This window comes from Callospermophilus lateralis, chromosome X, assembly GCF_048772815.1.
Source record: "Callospermophilus lateralis isolate mCalLat2 chromosome X, mCalLat2.hap1, whole genome shotgun sequence".
NCBI lineage: Eukaryota > Metazoa > Chordata > Mammalia > Rodentia > Sciuridae > Callospermophilus > Callospermophilus lateralis.
This window is the reverse complement of record NC_135325.1, coordinates 12,629,829-12,649,226: the sequence shown is the minus strand read 5'-3', so window position 1 is coordinate 12,649,226 and position 19,398 is coordinate 12,629,829. Positions and strand designations below refer to the sequence as shown.

Sequence of the window (19,398 nt, the reverse complement as noted above, 5' to 3'; positions counted from 1 at the left end):
ACTTTTTAGCATGCCTTAAAAATACTGGGCTCTGCTATAAAAGTTTATTCATTCATTCATTATTTTTTAAGGCTATACCAGAGAATGGATAGTGAAGGGATTTAAAAAGAATATAAATATAATTTGTTTCTCAAGGGGTTTCATGATAATTAAAGAGACAAGACAATTAGAGATGAAATAAAAACCACAAGTAGCATGCTTGCAATGTGCTTAGGGGCTAAATCCTACAACACAGATGATGACTGACAGTTTAGAAAAGGGCAAATTCATTTGGCCCGGAGTGGTCAGGCAAGATGTCAGGGAGGGAACAACATGGAGCTGATACTTTTGTGAGAAATAAGGTTTGAACTGTGTGGGCAGAAATGGAAAATGTGTTCTCAGAAGGATGGAAGAGAAACAATGAAGGCACAGAGATAGAGAGGTGTGTGAGAATAAATGAGTGCAATTCAAGTTGGTTGGGATGGAGTAAAAAATAAGACTTGTTGAGCAAATAAGTTTTGAGCCAGTTATGATGACATAACTCAATGGTTTTTACTTCCTTTGCCAAAAACAAACAACCTAAACTTAGAAGAATCCATGGGACAAAGAACTATTTGCTTACCAATAAGAATGGATATTTATTAAATGATTACTATGCATTGAGGTCTTTTATGCATTATGCAATTTAACTATCATACTTCTTTATTTCGGGGGAGTACTGGGGATTGAACCCAGGGGCACTCAACCACTGAGCCACGTCCCCAGCCCTTTTTTGTATTTTATTTAGAGACAGGGTCTCAATGAGTTGCTTAGTGCCTCGCTTCTGCTAAGGCTGGCTTTGAATTTGTGATCCTCCTGCCTCAGCCTCCTGAGCCTCTGGGATTGCAGGCATGTGCCACCATACCCAGTTTAACTATAATAGTTCTATACAGCTAGTACTTTTAGTATTTTACAGATGAGAAAATGAAGGCTTAGAGAAGTTGTGAACCTGCATAAGTTTAGGTGGCAGTGATTCTCACACTTGAGCCTGCAACAGAATCACCTGGAGTGCTTGTTAAAAACATAGATGGCTGCCAGGCCCAGTGGTGCATGCTTGTAATATCAGAGGCTCTGAAGCCTGAGGCAGGAGGATTTCAAGTTCAAAGTCATCTTCAGCAACTTAGCAAGGCCCTCAGCAACTTAGTGAGATCCTGTCTCAAAAAATAAAAAGAGCTGGGGGTGTTGCTCAGTGGTAAGCACACCTGAGTTCAATCCCTGGTACCAAAAAAGAAAAGAAAAGAAAGAACCACAGATGGCTGGGGTGGGTCTCAAGAGTTGCTGCTTTAACAAGTTCCTGGGGATACTGCCACTCTGCAGAGCACACCTGCAGAACCACTTCTAAGTGGTAAAGTTGAGATTTGATCTCAAACCTATTTGTGTTAGAGCTTGACCTCTTAAGCATGACACTCTGCTTCTTCTTTAAGAATAGCCTTCAAAAGAGTGAGGTGAGGAAGAGGGTGATCAGAGTAAGCTTTTTCATGAGCTTCTTTTGAGAAGGGCAACCAGAGGCTTAGGGAGGTAACACAGAGCAGACTTTAATGTGTCAAGAATCACCTGGTTAGCTTGTTAGAGAAGCAGAATCCCTGTTGTGCTCCCTACCCACACCAAAACCTCAAATCAGGAAGGGAGCCTGGAAATCTACATTTTTAACAAACAGCTCAGATAATTCTTAAGTTGGTGGTCTAGAAACAATACATTGAGAAATACTGACCCAGCAATAAATCCAAGGTATGCCAAATGAAAGTCCAGGTGTGTATTAGCTTTCTGTGACTGTCATAAAACAACTGAGTTAAACAACTTAAAGGAGGAAAGTTTTATTTTGACTCACAGTTTCTGAGGTTTCACTGCATGGTCACTTGGCCCTGTTGCTTCAGGCCTATGACAAGGCTGAACATTGTGATAGGGAGCATGTGGTGAAGCAAAGTTGCTCATATTGTCATGGACAGGAAACAAGAAAAAGGGAGAGGAAAGGGCTGAGGTCCCAATATATCCTTCAAGGGTACGCCCCTAATGACCTAACTTCCTCCAACTGGGCCCCACCTCTTAAAGTTTCCACCACCTCCCAATAGTGCCATTAGCTGGGGACCAAGTCTTCAACATATGAGATTGTGGGAGACATTTAAGATCCAAACCATAACAAGGTGGTTTTGAAGAAAACAGATTCGACCTCAAGTTAAATAATGAGCTTCAGGTCCAAGCAGAAAAGGACCTTACTTTTCTGGGGAAAAAGAAAAGGAAGCAGAACTTACTATACATCTGCTATACTGTATTTCATTTAATCATTACAAAAACCATGTGAGATGTTTATGACTGTGTCCTTTCTACAAAGGAGGCTAATGAGAATTGAAGAACTGAAAAGAAAGTTGTCAAATGTCCTGACTGGGTAGAATTGGGATTCCAATTTGAGTCCCTTTCACCTCAAATCTCTGCTTTGTCCATCACAAGGGGCTGCACTGTGAGGCATGGCCCTCAGCCAATGATCATGGGGCTCAGTGAAAACATGCTCAGGCTTTGAACTGAAGGATGGATGGTGTGTGAACAAGAGTAATGTCCACACATTACAATAAGCTGATATTAATATATCTTTTAAATTTCTTTCAATCTGCAGGTCCTCCTTCCTTCTCTCCCCTCCCCCTCTGCTTTTTATCCCTTGAAGTTTAATTTTTGAAGAAACAAAGACACCAGGTTCTTTTGTTGTTGTTTTTGGTCTTGTAGAGCTTCTCACAGTCTAGAAATTGCTGACACATTACAATTTTTAAAAGTGAGCTTACTGCAAAATCAACTCTGCAAATACTCTCAAATTTACTAAATGTCCTTCTTCCCAGTAATTATGTCATCTTTCTTCCTTGCTTCCTGAATTCATTTATCCTGATCACCTCTGAATCATTAACAAAAAGTTCTACAAAACTGCCATCTGCTTTTCCATGGGATTTATATCTTAAAACAAATTTTCCTCAATTGAAATCAAATTGAATAAGAGCATTGAAACCAAGGATCCCTCATTAGACAGTTTGTTATTTCGAAGCATTTTCTGTTTACTGTGCCTTATTTAGAATACAGTATAATCCTGTGAAGGCAATTCTGTTTGTTCAAAATAGTGTATAATTGAAAATAGTTGCAGTTCCTAATCTGACATAAAGTCTCTAGATATTCTATTAGAGAAATTTATTAGAAACATTGTACCATCTGAATCTATTAATGTAACATTTATTTGTTTCTTAATTAATGAGGTGGAATTGCATCAAGAAATAATCACTATTTGAAATCTAAGTTCTAAAGATCATTCAATAGAAATTTCCATTGATTTCTTTCTTTTTAAAGCATTCACAGAAATACAAGTAGTACAAGCTTTCTCACAAACAAGCAAACAAAAAGACTATCTGAAAGTAGAAGAGGAATACTAGGGGCTGGAAAGGGGGTAGGGAGGAAGGAAAGGGTGAAGGTAAAAGGGTGAATGGATATTATCAATGCACAATGTATGCATGTATGGAAATATCACAGTGAATCCCATTAATTTGTACAATTAGTGTGTTAATTATAATAAAAATTCATTTATGACATAATACATGCATGTATTTTAAAAAGTCAGTCGGACTCTTAGGTTTATAAAGAAAATCAGCAATACCTTTCTCCTTCTACCTCACCCCTAATTCTTATTTCCTGTAGGCATTCAACACTTGACAATTGACTTTACAAAATGTTTTTGACATCTCTCATTCACTGTCACTGTCTTCCTTGTTTTCTCTATCCTTGGTGAAAATTATGCCTTCTCCCCGTCCAAACTGGGGATGGAGCCGAGGGCCTCACACATGCTAGACAAGCACACCACCACTGAGCTACATTCCTAGCCTTTTTTATTTTAAGACTGGGTCTTAATAAGTTGCTGAGGGTATCACTAAGTTGCTGAGACTGGCCTCAAACTTGTGATCCTCCTGCCTCAACCTCCTGAGTTGCTGGTAGACAGGCATGTGCCACCGAACTCTGCAAAATGATACCTTTTTAAACTCTTTTTTATACTTGTTTTGGTGTTTTGAGAAGGAGGTAGAGTTAAATGTGTGTGTTCTGTTCAGCATATTTAATTAATAGTCCTCATATTCTATTTTTCTATATCTTTTTATTAAGCATAATTATATATATACTTATGAAGTACAATGTGATATTTTGATTCATGTATACATTGGGTAATAATCAAATCAAATTTTTAGTGAGTAGAATAGTGATAACCAGAGACTTGGGAGGCTAGAAAGTGGAAGAAGGGCGAGAGGTTGGTTAATAGATACAATGTTAATGTCAGGAGAAATAAGTTCTTGTGTTACTCTTTTTCTTTTTTCTTTTCTTTCTTTCTTTCTTTTTTTTTTTTTTGTGAGATGGGGTCTTGCTATGTTGCACAGGCTGGCCCCAAACTCCTGGGTTCAAGTGATCCTCTTGCCTCAGCCTCTCAAGTAGCTGGGACTATAGGTGCATGTCACTGCATCTGGCTTCTCATATTTCTCTTTTAAAAAATCCATTGTGGGGGCTGGAGTTGTGGCTCGTTGGTAAGAGCACTTGTCTAGCATGTGTGAGGCCCAGGGTTCAATTTTCAGCACCACATATAAATAAATGAATCTAATAAAGGTCCATCAACATCTAAAAAAAAATCCATTGTCGGGGGAGCTGGGGTTGTGGCTCAGTGGTAGAGTGTGTGCCTAGCACATGCGAGGTCTTGGGTTCGATCCTCTGCACCACATAAAAATAAATAAAATAAAGGCGTTGTGTCCAACTACAACTAAAAAATAAATATTTTTAAAAATTAAAAAAAAAATCCATTGTGGGACTGGAGGTAGCTCAGTGATAGAGCACTTGTCTTGTGTGTGCAAGGCCCTGGATTGCATCTCCAGTATGGAGCAGTAGGGTGGGGGAAAAGCACTGTTGTGACCACATAGATCTCTTTCCTTCTTAGAGAATAAAATGTCCCTATGGCATATGTAACCATGGAGAAGAGGTGACAGATGTGCTTGGGACAAGAGTAGTTTGTTATGAGAAACTACTTCTTTCTCCTGTTATCTATTTTTGGATCTTCTTGGATTTTCATTTTCCAATTCCTTTGTTGAGAGTAGAGAAGGGTGTAAAAGTTGGCAAACAAATAAAACTTTCAACAAATGTAACAGGCTTCTTTCAAACTAGCAGGATAGGGGTATAATAGAGTGATACCCGCCTTCCTTCCATTGTGTGACTTGCTTTATCCACCAAACTGATAGAACCCTATCCCCCTAACCCTCCCTTTAGACTCAAAGGAAATAGGTCTTTGGCCTGGTGCAGCAAGTATCCTGTGGGACCATGAAGGACTATAGTGTTGATTGCTTACCTCCAAGCACCATCCTTATATGCAGTGCTTATTTCTGACTCTCCTCCCTTTGGGGGCATGGGACCCCATCTCCTATGATATGAAAGAGGTTAGAGAGTGACTTTGTGCAATGATATTATTGAAAATGTTTAACAACTGGCCCTCCAGATGGAATTAAGCCCTGATTTATAGCATTTGCCAATTTCTACAATGAAAACACCCTTACCATGGCTCACTTCAGATTACCAATGAGACTTAAGTTGGGAAGAAAAGTGTTTGAGCAGTATGAACAGACTCCAGCACAGCTTTGCCTTTGAAACAGGATTTGCAGTCTTTATTCAAGACTGCCAGACTCAAGGACATAGTCATTTGTCCTTTCCATTGAGCTCCTCAGTTACTCATGTCTTGATGTTCCTGCCAGGCCGACTATGCCGGCTCAGACATCTAGATTTCACTCTGAGTCAAGAGAACTCCCCAGTGCTCTGTGTTTGTCTTTCCTGTTGGCTAACAATGTGTGTTCTCGTTTGATCTTAATTTTGTTTTTGTTTTGCTTTGATGTCTTTAGAAGAACCTGTATTTAAAATCAATTTCATGCACCAATATGAAATTGATGGTTCAGAGAGATAGCATCTTATCTAGGTAAACTTTCTTATGGCAGTATCCTAATGGAAGGTAACTGGAATTCCTTATTCTTGCAGTTCTGTTAACACTGTTTTCTTTCTTTCACAGTTGACAGGCCTGTCAGAGTATATGCAGATGGAATATTTGACCTCTTTCACTCAGGTCACGCAAGGGCACTTATGCAAGCAAAAACACTGTTTCCCAACAGCTACTTGTTGGTGGGAGGTAAGAACTGCATTTTTCTTTGTCCAGAAAACTCCTTTATAATATGTTTTCTGAAAAGGGTCCCTTTCAGAATTCCATAAGTAAAATCTGACATTGTTAATGCTTCCAGTTCATCCTGTATTGGCTCACTTGTTCACTGCCTGAAATTTAAAATGACATTTTAAAAAGCATAAGGGAATTATATCATGAGATTATGTACCATTGATCCTCAGAGAGACAGATTAATAATACCACCAAGGGTAGCTGCTTCCCAATTTCCATTAATGCCTTTCTAATGGAATTTGGGGTATGATCCAGAGGCATGATTAAGAGAAAAGCAATACTATTCTGATTTCAAATCTTGGAGAACTAAAGAGATTTAGGATTATTAAGGGCAAACAAAGTCATTGTCTATTTCCTTTGTGCAACCCATAGCATTTGGGACAGTATTGTGCTAATAATAATAATAATAGTAGCCCTAATTAGTTGAATTTTTGTTCAGTGTATTAAACAAATGGAGATTTATGTACCCAAGTAATCTTGGTTCATAATGAAGGGATTGACTTACTTCAAAAGTTTATGGAAAGAGAAGAATGGTTAAATGTGGATCAAAATTTCTCTCCCCCAGAGGGCCTATCTATTTCAATTTGGGCAAAAGGGATAGTACCTGCCTAGTAGGCTTTCATTCTCACTTCTGTAGCTTCTGAAAGTAGCATATGCATTCACTATGATCAGTTTTTGTGGTACTGTATAAAGTGACACCACCCACATTTATTTATTTATTTATTATTCATTTTTTTTTTTTTTTTACCATCAATCTTTAAACTTCTGTGAGAAAAAAAAACAGTTCTGGTAAGAGACTGTATTTTTTTTAAGTATTTTGGTATCTTCTGCAAGTTTTAAAACTGCTTTTTGTATATTTAAGAGGAACCATTCTGCATATTTTGCTAAGGGTAGTGATCATGTGGCTATTGAATGGAGTTCTTTCAGAAGGAAGAGAAGTAAAAGGCAGCAGTTAATGGACAAGTCATGCAGAGGACACCCAAAGTGGGCAGAAAACCCAACTCTTATTTTATTCCCATTATCCTGAGTGGAAAACTTTCTTGATTGAGCATGAACATCTGGAGTCTGGTCCTAGGCTACCAGAAACTTGGGGAAACCTCTGCTGTGTTTGGGTTTTGCTTATTTTGGCAACTTAACCTTGGAGATGGTTTGGTGTGGATCACAGTGAAAGTTTTCTATACTCCTAGAGTTTTAAACTCACACTTGTCCACGCTGAGCCCCCAGCAATTTGTCAGTTTAAATTTTCCTTCCCAGCACTGGATCCCTCAGAGATTTCTGCTGGTGGGTTTCTGCTCCAGTAAATTGTGATTCTCTTTATCTGTCTGTCTCTCCAATGTTGGGGGCAACCCTGTGACATCATTTCTCTGACAAATCTTTGAAGAGTTGTTGATTTTTCAGTTGCTTCTTCTTTTTACTTGTCATTAGAATGGAGTGGTAATGTCTAAGCTCCTTACATGCCAGGCAAGAAAATAGAAGTCCAATTTTGACAATTTAAAACAAAATTATTACCTAATCACTTACATGTATCAGTGGCATTTAAAACATATGACACTTTGAAATGTACCATTATTCATTCACAAAATATATCAAGCTCTTTTTGAACTTTCAAATATTTTATAAATTGTCTTTTTTTCTCCTCACATTTATACATTCATTCTTTTCTCTCCTATAATTTTTTTCTAATGGGATGCTTTAGTGCTTGAAATCTTTTTTGATCACTCTATCATATTATCTGAAACAGAATTATGTATATAAATTAGCACACAACTAACCAAAATACTGCAATATAACTTTTGATAAATAATTATTAAAAATGAACATAAATTTGATCAGCAGTATGACTCTTAATGAGATGAGTGGGATCTCCTTATTTGTGAATGTACCTGTGGATAAATATAACTATTGCTAGAATGAGGCAGTGTTTAATATAAATTTTATTCCTATTTTCCTTGTTATACATATATATAATGAAATATTTGGTTCACACAAGTGCATATATGGGAATGGAATGAGTTTGTTACAGTGATGCCACTCAATTCTTTGAATTCCTTCAGAGTTACTGGCCCAAAAACCACAAAAAATAATTTATTATTATTACTATTATTATTATTATTTTGTCACCCAAAGTAATCTATCAAGTGACTGTTTGCTAAGAACCTCCTTCAAATTTGTTGCAAGCAATGAATTGGAAATGGCCTTACTCACAAAAGGAATTGTTAAAGCTATTAGAATCATTTGCCTTTTCTTGGAATAATAACAAAAGGCTATATTCAAGACTTATCAAATGACTCTTAATTATAACCATTACTCTTTTACTTGAAAGCAACTTATTCAACCAGATACATGCAGAAAGGGCTTGGAGAATGGAATATTGGTAATTTCATTACACCATTACCAAGCCAGTATTGTTCTGTGTGTGTGTGTGCCGAGATTAAACCCAGGGCCTTGTGCATCAGCCCAATAATTTTTGAAACAATTTTATCATTTACTCAAAAAAAAAAATGGGGCTGTCAGGCCAGGTGGCACATGCCTATAATCCCAGCTATTCAGGAGGCTGAGACAGGTAGATTGCAAGTTCCAGGCCAGCCTGAGCAACTTAGTGAGACCCTGTCTCAAAGCAAAACTAAAAGGGAAAACTTTGGGGCTGCAGTTTTAGCTTACTAAATTTTCAGAGCTTATTTTCTAACCTAATTGGCAAAACTAGTCTTTACATTCAAAACTACTAGGAACCAAGAAAATGTCCTTTTAAATCAAATGTATTAGTGCATTTCAAGAGGCTTTATAAAAACCACTGAGAAATAATTATAGAATAGATTATATAAAAGAGAATGTTAAGATTAAAATAATGTAGATCTAATATAATAAATTATAAACAATACAATAAATCAATGTACTTAATTTGTAGTGATGCAATGTAATTTATAGATAAAATTAGATGGCATTAATAAGAAGAGAAACACAATTTTTAAAAGTTATGTTATTCCTTCTCTAATTATTGGTATGTATGTGTAGCAAATTCTAGTGTTTGGCTTTGGGGAATAATTACATAAAATCAAATATAAAAATAAAAATAATTATCTTTGTTACATATCATGATTAAAATTTTCCTATGTATTTAAAGATGGAAAGGAAAAAACCTACTAAAAGTAATTGCTCTGGGAGTATATAATTTTATTTTTTATTATAAGGAGGCAGAAAATAAACATTTTAGAAGATAAAATAGAATAAGAATTATCTGTAAATGGAATATTTTATAATGTGAATTTATAAAGTAGGTTTTTAACTTACTTTTTAAATAATGCATATTGAATCTGGAAAAATCATGCTAATGTTTTGCTCAGACATTTATTCCAGTATATCTTTAAAAATTTGATAATTCCAGAAAATATTCCAGTTACATTTCCGAGAAGCAGCAGTACCAGCTTATACAGCTTTGGCTTATTAAAGTGATTTTGAAGTGAATAGCTGGAAAAAATGCTTACTCTTAACTACAAGAGAAAAGCCATTTTTAGGATTCAATATGAGTGTTGAGAATAGCTGGAAAAATGCTTACCCTTAACTACATGAAAAAGCCATTTTTAGCATTCAATATTTCTTTCCAGTGCTCCTTTTGCTTTGAATTCCTCCTAGGCCTTATCCCTAAAGATCCATGTGTTTTCTGGTAATAGTTGGGAGAAGAGGAAGCAAAGTTGTTAGGTCAAAATTTGCATTATTCTCCATTCTACTACATTCAGTTTCTAACACCAAATTTCACCTGTAACAGAAGTATGTATATGACAGGGAAAGAGAGGAAGCTTTTATAGGTTTGTGGCACTTCAAAGAGTCATTAAATGGGGTTTCTATTTGGTTTGGCCTGAGGGTGAAACCTCTTACCACTTGAAATGTAACATAGTAAGGTTTAGATGGTACCTCTCTTTTAAGAGTAAGGCACCTCTCTTTTAAGTAAGGTAAGGGTGGTTTTGGATACAGAGACTTTTTCAGACCCATTAATTTTAGGGAAGGGTGCTATTAGATATTGAGGTTCCAGACACTGATTCTTTTAAAACTGTGTTTGGATCCCTCCTGAAAAGTTTTTGCATACCCCTGAAGGTATGTGTGCTCTAGTTTGAGGGGACTTTGGCCTTAGATTATCTTTTTGGATTATCACAAACCAACTTAATGGCAGACAATTCTATACTGAGGACATTCAGAGGGGTCCTTGAAGAATAGGTATTCTGTGTTGTCAGTTGAAAGGCTGGCTCTTGATATTATGTGTGTAGTTAACAAATAAAAATGCTTATGGTGAGTTAAAAGAGACTCTCATGTCAATTGTAGTCCCCCTTACATCTACAGGTAGGTTCTTTTTAGGAATTCCCCTGGGTAAAGTGAAGGCTTTACCCTGTGAAGCTACTCTGATTGGGGCAAGTACATGGACAGGTATTTGGTGCCAATACTTAGTATTTACCAGAAACAATTTATTAAAAGATAGGAAACTGGGATAACTGAAGGTACTGTAGTCTACTTCTCAGCCTTAGGCAGGAGTAGACACCACAACTGTCATGATTTCACACTATGATTATATTACCTGCATATAAAATTTCTTGAGCACATAGATAATAATTATTTGAATTTTTTTCTGTGCAAGCTTACCTTGTTAGCATTATTTTAATGAATTGAAACGATTCACTTGTAAAGCACTTTTTTCTTCATTTTAATTTAAAATTTCATGTCATTTGAAAACAGGTCAAGAAATTATAATTTATAGCAGAATTTTTTCCCTAAAAATATTTTTAAAAGATGAGAGTCACTAAGCATCTACCTCTGCATCATAGGAGGGGAATAAAAATGGGAGCAATAAATATATTACTACTGCTACTATAGTTGATGTAAATATTACTCCACAAGCTTGTATTTATACTTTATTGAATTTTAATTGAAATGAAATATTCCTCTACAGCTGGGGGTGTAGCTCAGGGGTAAACCACCTGCTTAGCATGGAGGAGGCCCTGGGCTTGAACCCCTGTATTGCAAACAAACAAAAAAAAAACAGTTAAAAAAATTCTCAGATTTCATTTTGCATGACTGGTGAGAAACTCAATCGCAGTTTTTATTGGGTTCTTTTGACTTCCCCAGAGTCAACAAGTGTCCAAAATATTTGCAAAACAAACCAGGAAAAGAGCTTCTAGTCTTCAACTCAGTGACATTTTTTTTTTCACTGTCCTCATTGTTCAAGCCCACATAATTACTAGCAGAAAGCAGATCCATTGCAAGTGAGGCAACTATGGTCTATGCCCAGGTGGGAGCTCCCGTGCTTAGGGCCTCATGTCCTCATTCCTCTTGAGGCTCTGCCACTGGCCCCTGCTGCTTGTAGAATCCACAGTCAATTGATCTTTTCCTCCCAATTTGGAGGAATCTTCTCTCTCATTGTGTTCTTCCTTATAGAATTCCCCCAAGGAGCTCTGGCTTTGTAAAAACAGCTGCCTAGAAGACAGGCTGTCTACCAGCAACTTGAACTTTACAACTTCTGCAAGGGAGTTTGTACCAAGAGGCCTGAACACCTACATGGAGTTGGGCAGGGAAAAGAACACAAAACCCAAAGGAATATTCCCATAAATGATCCTGCATTACTGCTACTGTTAATAAATGGCTAACATCATTGAGCATTACTTTCTGCTCATGTGGATTATCAAATTTAATTCTCAAAACTTCACCATATTTAAAGATTAAGCAACTGAGGCTTGGAGAGTTTGAATAACTTTGCAAGTAGTAAGTAGCAGAGCTGGGATTGGAATCCAAATCTGTTGGGCTCTAAAGTTCAACCCCTATGCTATTTTTTCTTTCCTGCAGGGTATTTCATTTTGAGCGCAGTGAGCTGCCAGGATAGGTTAGTTGCAGCATGAGCTCCCAGAGAGCTCAATGAATTCATCCATGGAATACCACTGCTCACAGTTCTCCATCTGGTTGTCAGAGTGCATTTGCCAAGACTCAAGCACAACAGTGCTGCTTTGGGTGTAATTAATGTTTAGACAATAACTGGTCAGCATGTTCAGCTGCTTCTTGAGGTCACTCCTGGGATATGAAAATAGAGCCCTGTATTGGTGTAAACAGGATGTTTGTTTTCTTTGTGATCTATCAGGAGGCCATTATCTTGGTCATTCAGAAGTTACACTAAATTGCTCAGGTGCAAATTCAAAAAGGGGGAAAGATACCATACAGCCTAGTTTTGTGCTATTTGAGATAGAATATTGATGGATCTGAAATCCCTTTCCGCTCAGTATGATTCTTTTTAAAATTTTTTGTTGTTGTAGATGGATGCAATACCTTTATTTTATTTATTTACTTTTATGTGCTGCTAAGGATCAAATCCAGTGCCTCACACTTGCCAGGCAAGCTCTCTACTACTGAGCTAGAACTGCAGGCCCTCAGTATGATTCTTGATGTAGTATTTTAATAAAGCCCCAAAAGAACATCTAGATCAGTTTTTAAAAATTGTATAGAATAGCTCACCAATAATTCCTGTTTTGGGAGTCAATGATATAATCAATGAATCAATACATAGTCATATATGACCCTGTTACCTAGCCTCATCCATCACCTCCTGCTTCTGGACATGATGGATAATTCAAAAACAGGTCGTTTTACTTAAGTTGTTCATAATATTCATTAGGGGTTTGCATATATTGTGGACATCAGTATCATTCCTGAAGTTTGTCAAAAACAGAGCTGCTTGGGCCCCACTATAGACCAACTCAATCAAACTGTCAAAGAGCAAAACCCACACACATTTGTATTTAACCAGCTCTTTAGGTGATTCTGATATTCATCAAAGTTTTTGAGCCAGCCATATTGTTGGTGTTGTTTTGGTAATGTAAACTGCTACAATAAAAATATCTCAGAAGATATTTAACTAATGTACCACCTATAAATATTTTCTGAGATATTTTATATCTTTGAATACATGTGTGTATGTATATTGAGAGACCCATTAGTCTCTTATTTGCATGTATGTTGTTGAAATGTACCTGCAAATAACTATACATCTATTATTTTAAATAATAATCAACATTTATTGAGCATCTATATGCATCAGGCACCATTAATTCATTCACCAAGTATTTGTTAAGAGCCTACTAGAGGCCAGGTACTGTTCATCAGAAAATGAAATGGCTGCAAGTTCCTGCCCCCCAGGGAGCTTACATTTTAGTAGGGAAACACCAACAATAAAATTAAATAAGACAGTTGTATGACTGCCAGTGTGATGGCAGGAAGTAATTTGATTGTAACTCAGAATAAATAGGATGCCAGAGGAAGACTTGAGGGAGGAAAGGGAGTGAATCCTATGGGATTTGAAGCACAACAGTTCCAGGTTTGGGAAATAGGAAGTGCAAAACCCCGCCCTGAGGAAGAGGATCACAGTAGCTTGAGAAAACAGTGAGGAGGCTGGGGCTGGGATGCAATAGGGAGAGGGAAGGAGTGGGCAGAGGTCTGGATCTTGTAAAGGTCTGTAAACCATTGGAAGACTTTGGCTTTTACTCTGAGAGGGATGGAAAGGGTTCTGAGTCTGGAAGGACTTAATCTGGCAGGTTTTAATGAGCTCTTTCTGGATGAGAATAGGGTGTTGGAGGTGAACAAGACTGGAACCAGTTAGGAGGCCATGGTAGTAATCCATAAAAATGAGCGGGTCACAATGGGAGCAATGGAGGTGGGAGCAGAACTTGGATTCTGGGTGTACTTTATTTTTTTTTAGTTGTAGTTGGACACAATACCTTTATTTTATTTATTCATTTTTTATGTGGTACTGAGGATTGAACCCAGGGCCTCACATATGCTAGGTGAGTGCTCTACCACTGAGCCACAACCCCCGCCCTCCAGGTGAACTTTTAAAAATTATTTTTTAACTCATGTACCACATCAGGAAATTTCATTCAACAATGGACCATGTATACAAAGGTAGTCCCATGAAATTATAAATGGAGTTGAAAAATTCCTATTGCCTAGTGATGTTTCAGCCATCAGAATGTGACAGTGTAACACATTACTCACCTGTTTATGTTGCTGCCATATAAATAAATCTACTGCTCTACCACTCATATAAAAATATAATATGAACCAGGCATGGTGGTGTGCACCTGTAGTTGCAGATATTTGGTAGACTGAGGCAGGAGGATAGAGAGTTTGAGGCCAGTCTTGGCAACATATTGAGACCCTGTGTCAAAAAGCATAAATATAGCACATATAACTATGTACAGTATATAATACTAATAATGATAAAGGACAACTATTCTTCTGGTTTATGTGTTTATGATATTATACTTTTTATTGGTAATTTAGAGTATACTTATTTTTTAAAAGTTTACTTAAATAGTATGCTGGGTTAAGCTAGCAGCAGCCTCATTCATCTAATATTTACTGTGTCTCTTGATTGCATCAAGAGACTATATTAATTGATGTCCCTATTATACCATCTAGGTCTGTGTGAGTATACTCTATGATATTCATACAACAATGAAGTCAACTAATGATGCATTTCTCAAAACTTTTCCCTGTCATTAAGAAACATATGACTATCATTGACAGAAAATCATTGTATATATTTATGGGGTACAATGCGGTATTTCAATCATTAGAGGAATATTCAATCAAGCTAATTAACATACATATTACTTCACCAATTTATCTTTTTTGTGGTGAGAATGTTAAAAATCTATTTTAGCCATTTAAAAATATATAATACATTATTATTAACTGTGGTCACAATGTAGTCCACTAGATCAATAACTTATTCCTACAGTCTAACTAAAACTTTGTACCCTTTGATCAACATCTTTGCTTTCTCAGGCACATCCAGTAATTTTGCTGACGGTTTGGATGTGGAGTGTAGGAAGGGGCTACAAAAGGAGGGTTTCCAAGGATGCTGAATGTGAATGTGGATTGTGTACTCACTTGGTGGCCAGATTTGGTTCTAGGCATGAAACAGGATTTGATCCCAGGAAAATGATCATATTCTTGTTTGTAAACCACTTCCTGTGAACTTAAAATTAGAGAATTTTGCCGGGCACCATGGTGCATGCCTGTAATCTCATCTTCCTTGACCAAACAAAAGATAGGGATAGTGAAAATATATTTCATTTTTTAAGGTATTTCAAAACACATCTATGGGAGCCGGGATGGTGGCTCAGTGCTAGCGTGCTTGACTAGCATGTGTAAAGTACTGGGTTCAATTCAATTTATACTGCATATAAATAAATAAAATAAAGGTCTATTGACAACTAAAAAATATTTTTAAAAAACACATTTATGTAAACCCTCAAAAAAATCTTTCCTAAGGTTGATAGTAAATATATTACTACCCTCATTTGACGGTTCAGGAACCTGAGATCTAGAATAGATAAGTGAAATGGGAAGGGTGAACTCTGTTAGATCAGACCTTCTATTTTATGACTTTCCCCTCTTGATTGTATAGGCTGATGTGTAGTGAGTGGACTTTGATCCAGGGAACAGAAGTGTGTTGCAGGGGGTGAGAGGGTTGACACTTGGGTTACTTAAATATGAATGATCTAGCAAAATAATTTGAACTGATTGGTCAAACCTTCAATAATTCAGGCTTCTTGACTTCTCTCTGCTTTCTCTGTTCATCTGGTCATTTCATTTCTGAATAGTAATTTTCACTGAAGGGTGGGATAGAGAGATAAAAATATATGAAAGTCACATTGGGTAGGTGGAGAATACTTTTTACAAAAGCCTCAGTGGAGAATGCAGTTGTAATTAGCACTAAAATGAAATTCTTATTTCCCAGTGGGTTTAGGTTTGCTTCACTCTCCTCATCCTTTGTTCCTTTAAAAGGCTGTGTTCAATTATGCCAAGCACCTAGTCATCCTATGCTCCTTTTTTCTTGCCCATGAAGCAATGTTTGCACCAGGGCACCTGGTAACAGTATTTAATACGTTTGACTGTTTCAGTTTGCAGTGATGATCTCACCCACAAATTCAAAGGTTTCACTGTGATGAATGAAGCAGAAAGGTATGAAGCTCTCAGACACTGTCGCTACGTGGACGAAGTCATCAGAGATGCTCCATGGACTCTCACACCAGAGTTTCTGGAAAAACACAAGGTATTTCTCATTCTCCCGTGTTCTCTAAAGAGTAAGATTAGGAAGTCTGGTTCTGCAGCAGATGCTGCAGAATGCCCCCAAACACTTCCAATTTCTAAAAGAGGTAACTTTGGGAGCTGTCATGTGGTGTCACTTGCTATAGCACTTCTCTTCTGCCTGATCCTGGGGACTGCTGTCTTATAGATGCTAGAACTAGACTACCCAGGTCCAAATGCTGCCTCTGTCTTCTTCTAATTGTGGAACCTTGAGCAAGATATTTAACTGCACTACTCTCTTACATTTTCTGTAAAATGGGATGACATTGGTATCTTCTTCATGGGGCCCATATTGAGAACTTCATGAGGTAATGTAAGTAAGTCAAACACTTAGAAGACTGGCTGGTCTATAGCAAGAGCTGCAAGGATGTCATCATAATCACCATGACTGCCATCATCATTGCTTGCACATTCACAGGCATCCTTTTATATGGAACAAATGAACACACATCTTATCCAAGTCAGGGGCCAGCCTTTAAGGAAAGAACTTCCTATTTCTGATTTTGTGACCTTAAGATTCCTACTGACATAAGATTTTTATTAGTTGAAAACATGAGAAATTCTTTTGATCTGCATCAAATTATGTGCTTTGTATCTCCCTACCAGCCCCACATTAGGAGCTATTCTTTCTTCTCATAAGCAGTACAAAAAAATAAGATTAAGCTGTTCTAAGAATTTTCTTTTCTATTTTTAAATTCACAATGCAGAAAAGAATAGAGAACAGTGATAAATGTGCATGGGTAATAGCAAAGAAGACAATTTTCTAGTGAGAATGAAAAGAAAAGGGAAAAACTACAATATGATTTACTTCCAGTAATCACTAACATTTTTACTAAGCAGCTATTGTATATTCAACAGTGATAGGCATTATAGGAGATAGTAATAATGATAATGATGGCTGCCATTTATTTACCTTGTGCCCAGCACTCTGCTAAAGACTTTGTTATTATATGAATCAAATTCAATCTCATGACTATCTAAGAAGTTATTATTAGTATACACTGGAGAGGAGGAAATAAGCTTGCTTACTGAGAATATAATTAATAATAATTTATTAAGTCCTTACTACATGCCAGTAATTATTTTTAGGAATGATTATATATTTATGTCATTTAATCCAGTGATTCTCCATATGGCAATGTCTGGAAACAGTTTTGGTTGTTATAGCTAGAGGGTGCTACTGGCATCTAGTGGGTAAAGGCATGGGATGCTGCTAAGCATCCTCCAACTTACAAGACAGTCTCCTACACCAAAAAGTTATCCAGTCCCCAATGTCACTAATACTGAGGTTGAGAAATACTGATGGAATCCTTCCCACCAACTTTGGAATTGTGTAGCTAGCACGTGGTAGGACAAGACTCATTCATACCCCAGCAAATTAAACTGCTACTCAAAACTACCTCTCAAAATGGAGTGAAAGGCTTTGAAAGCTATGCCAAGAGTTTACTTGATATAATAGAAAACAGGGGTGAAAATTAGCAGGCATTCTGAAGAAGATCAGAAAGAAATTTTGTTTAAGGATGACACCTCTTGTAACTACAATGAGGAGGTCCTGATAAAAGTTGGTGTCAGTAATCCAGGTGACAGGGGCCTGGATTTGTTATAGTATCAATGGAGAGGAAGTGATGGGCACAAGCCCATGAGTGCATGTGCATGTGCACACACACCAATGGAACCTGTGAACTATGTGCTATGGAAAGTGAAGGAAGTAGGGAAAAAAGGTCAATTCCAGGATTTTGGTCTAGGAAAATAGACAAAGAAGGTGCCATTGGAAGTGGGCCCAGTTTTCAGGAAGATGAATTCAATTCAGAACAGGTTGATTTTAAAGTGACAGCAAGAAATGATAAAAGAGAAGAAGGCTGCAGTAAGAGCTAAGAAAGCCTGGCCTGGTTCCTCAGGTGCCCATTCCCATTTCTAAACCACCAATCAGCTATGTGACTTTGGGCATATCTAAGAAGTTATCTCATTTCAGCACCTTATATCCTAATTGAAGTAGTACTATATGTACTACTCACTTCACAAACTTAGGAGGATCAAATGAAAAAACAGACAAGTTCATTTTCATGATATAAAATATGACCTAAGTATGAGTGTCTATTGTCTCATTGGAACAGAAAATGGAGATTTGGGTTCCTTTTCATAGCAGGAATGATTAAAGTCTGAGAAATGGATGAGTTCTCTGAAGGAGAAAGTTTAAAGGCAAAAAAAAAAAAAAGATCAAGAAAACTTATTGTCAAAGGTAGAAACCTTTTGTCATCAAAGGAGAGGAACCAAACATTTATTCTTCCAGTTCTGGTTATCTCTTAAAAATGGAGACAGTTGTAAATATATTTTAGTCAAGGATTCAGATCTGCGCTATAAATGTAACATATGATTGCCCTATTTCAAAAAGGCATTTAAAAGAATTAATAGACAAGTGAAAGGAAGTCTAATAGAAGAAGGAGACTGGGAGAGGGGAGGGAGGATGGGGGGAAGGGAGGAAAAGGAATGATCAAGAACTGAAATCAATTTCCATGCATGTGTGAGTTTGTTGAGATGAACCCAACTACTATGTATAACCATAAAGCTCTAATTTTTAAAAAATGTGTTTTGGAGGCACCAGTTCTTTTTGACTCTTTAGACATGAACATCCATTCTATTGGTGATGTCACTCTTCTTTCCAACAGATTGACTTTGTGGCTCATGATGACATTCCGTATTCTTCTGCTGGTTCTGATGATGTTTACAAGCATATAAAGGAAGCAGGTGAGGCATCCCCCTGTGATCATCTGTCCACTACACCAAATAATCAGGTGTTAGAAGAGACATCTGCCCTAGGACTACAGCATAGATATACAGGGCACTGGAGTGTCAGGTGTCTCCCAATCAACTTCTACAAGCCTCTGTTGACATGTGCTAAGGCTCAGCATGGCACAGACACTATTAAGACATTTATATAAGAGTTAACCAGGCCTGGTATTGTGGCTCAGTGGTAGAGCATTTGCCTAGCATGTGTGAGGCACTGGGTTTGATTCTCAGCACTGCATATAAATAAATAAAAAATA

General features: G+C 37.2%; 1 protein-coding gene across 1 annotated transcript in view; it reads left to right on the top strand.

Moving 5' to 3' along the window:
• The window catches only part of Pcyt1b (phosphate cytidylyltransferase 1B, choline), a 62,529-nt gene that overhangs the window by 21,805 nt on the left and 21,326 nt on the right, over positions 1-19,398 (top strand). The window contains exons 3-5 of the mRNA XM_077107276.1: positions 6,071-6,187; positions 16,168-16,319; positions 19,021-19,099. Of these exons, the coding sequence (XP_076963391.1) occupies positions 6,071-6,187; positions 16,168-16,319; positions 19,021-19,099 (348 nt within the window). The remainder of the gene's footprint in view (positions 1-6,070; positions 6,188-16,167; positions 16,320-19,020; positions 19,100-19,398) is intronic.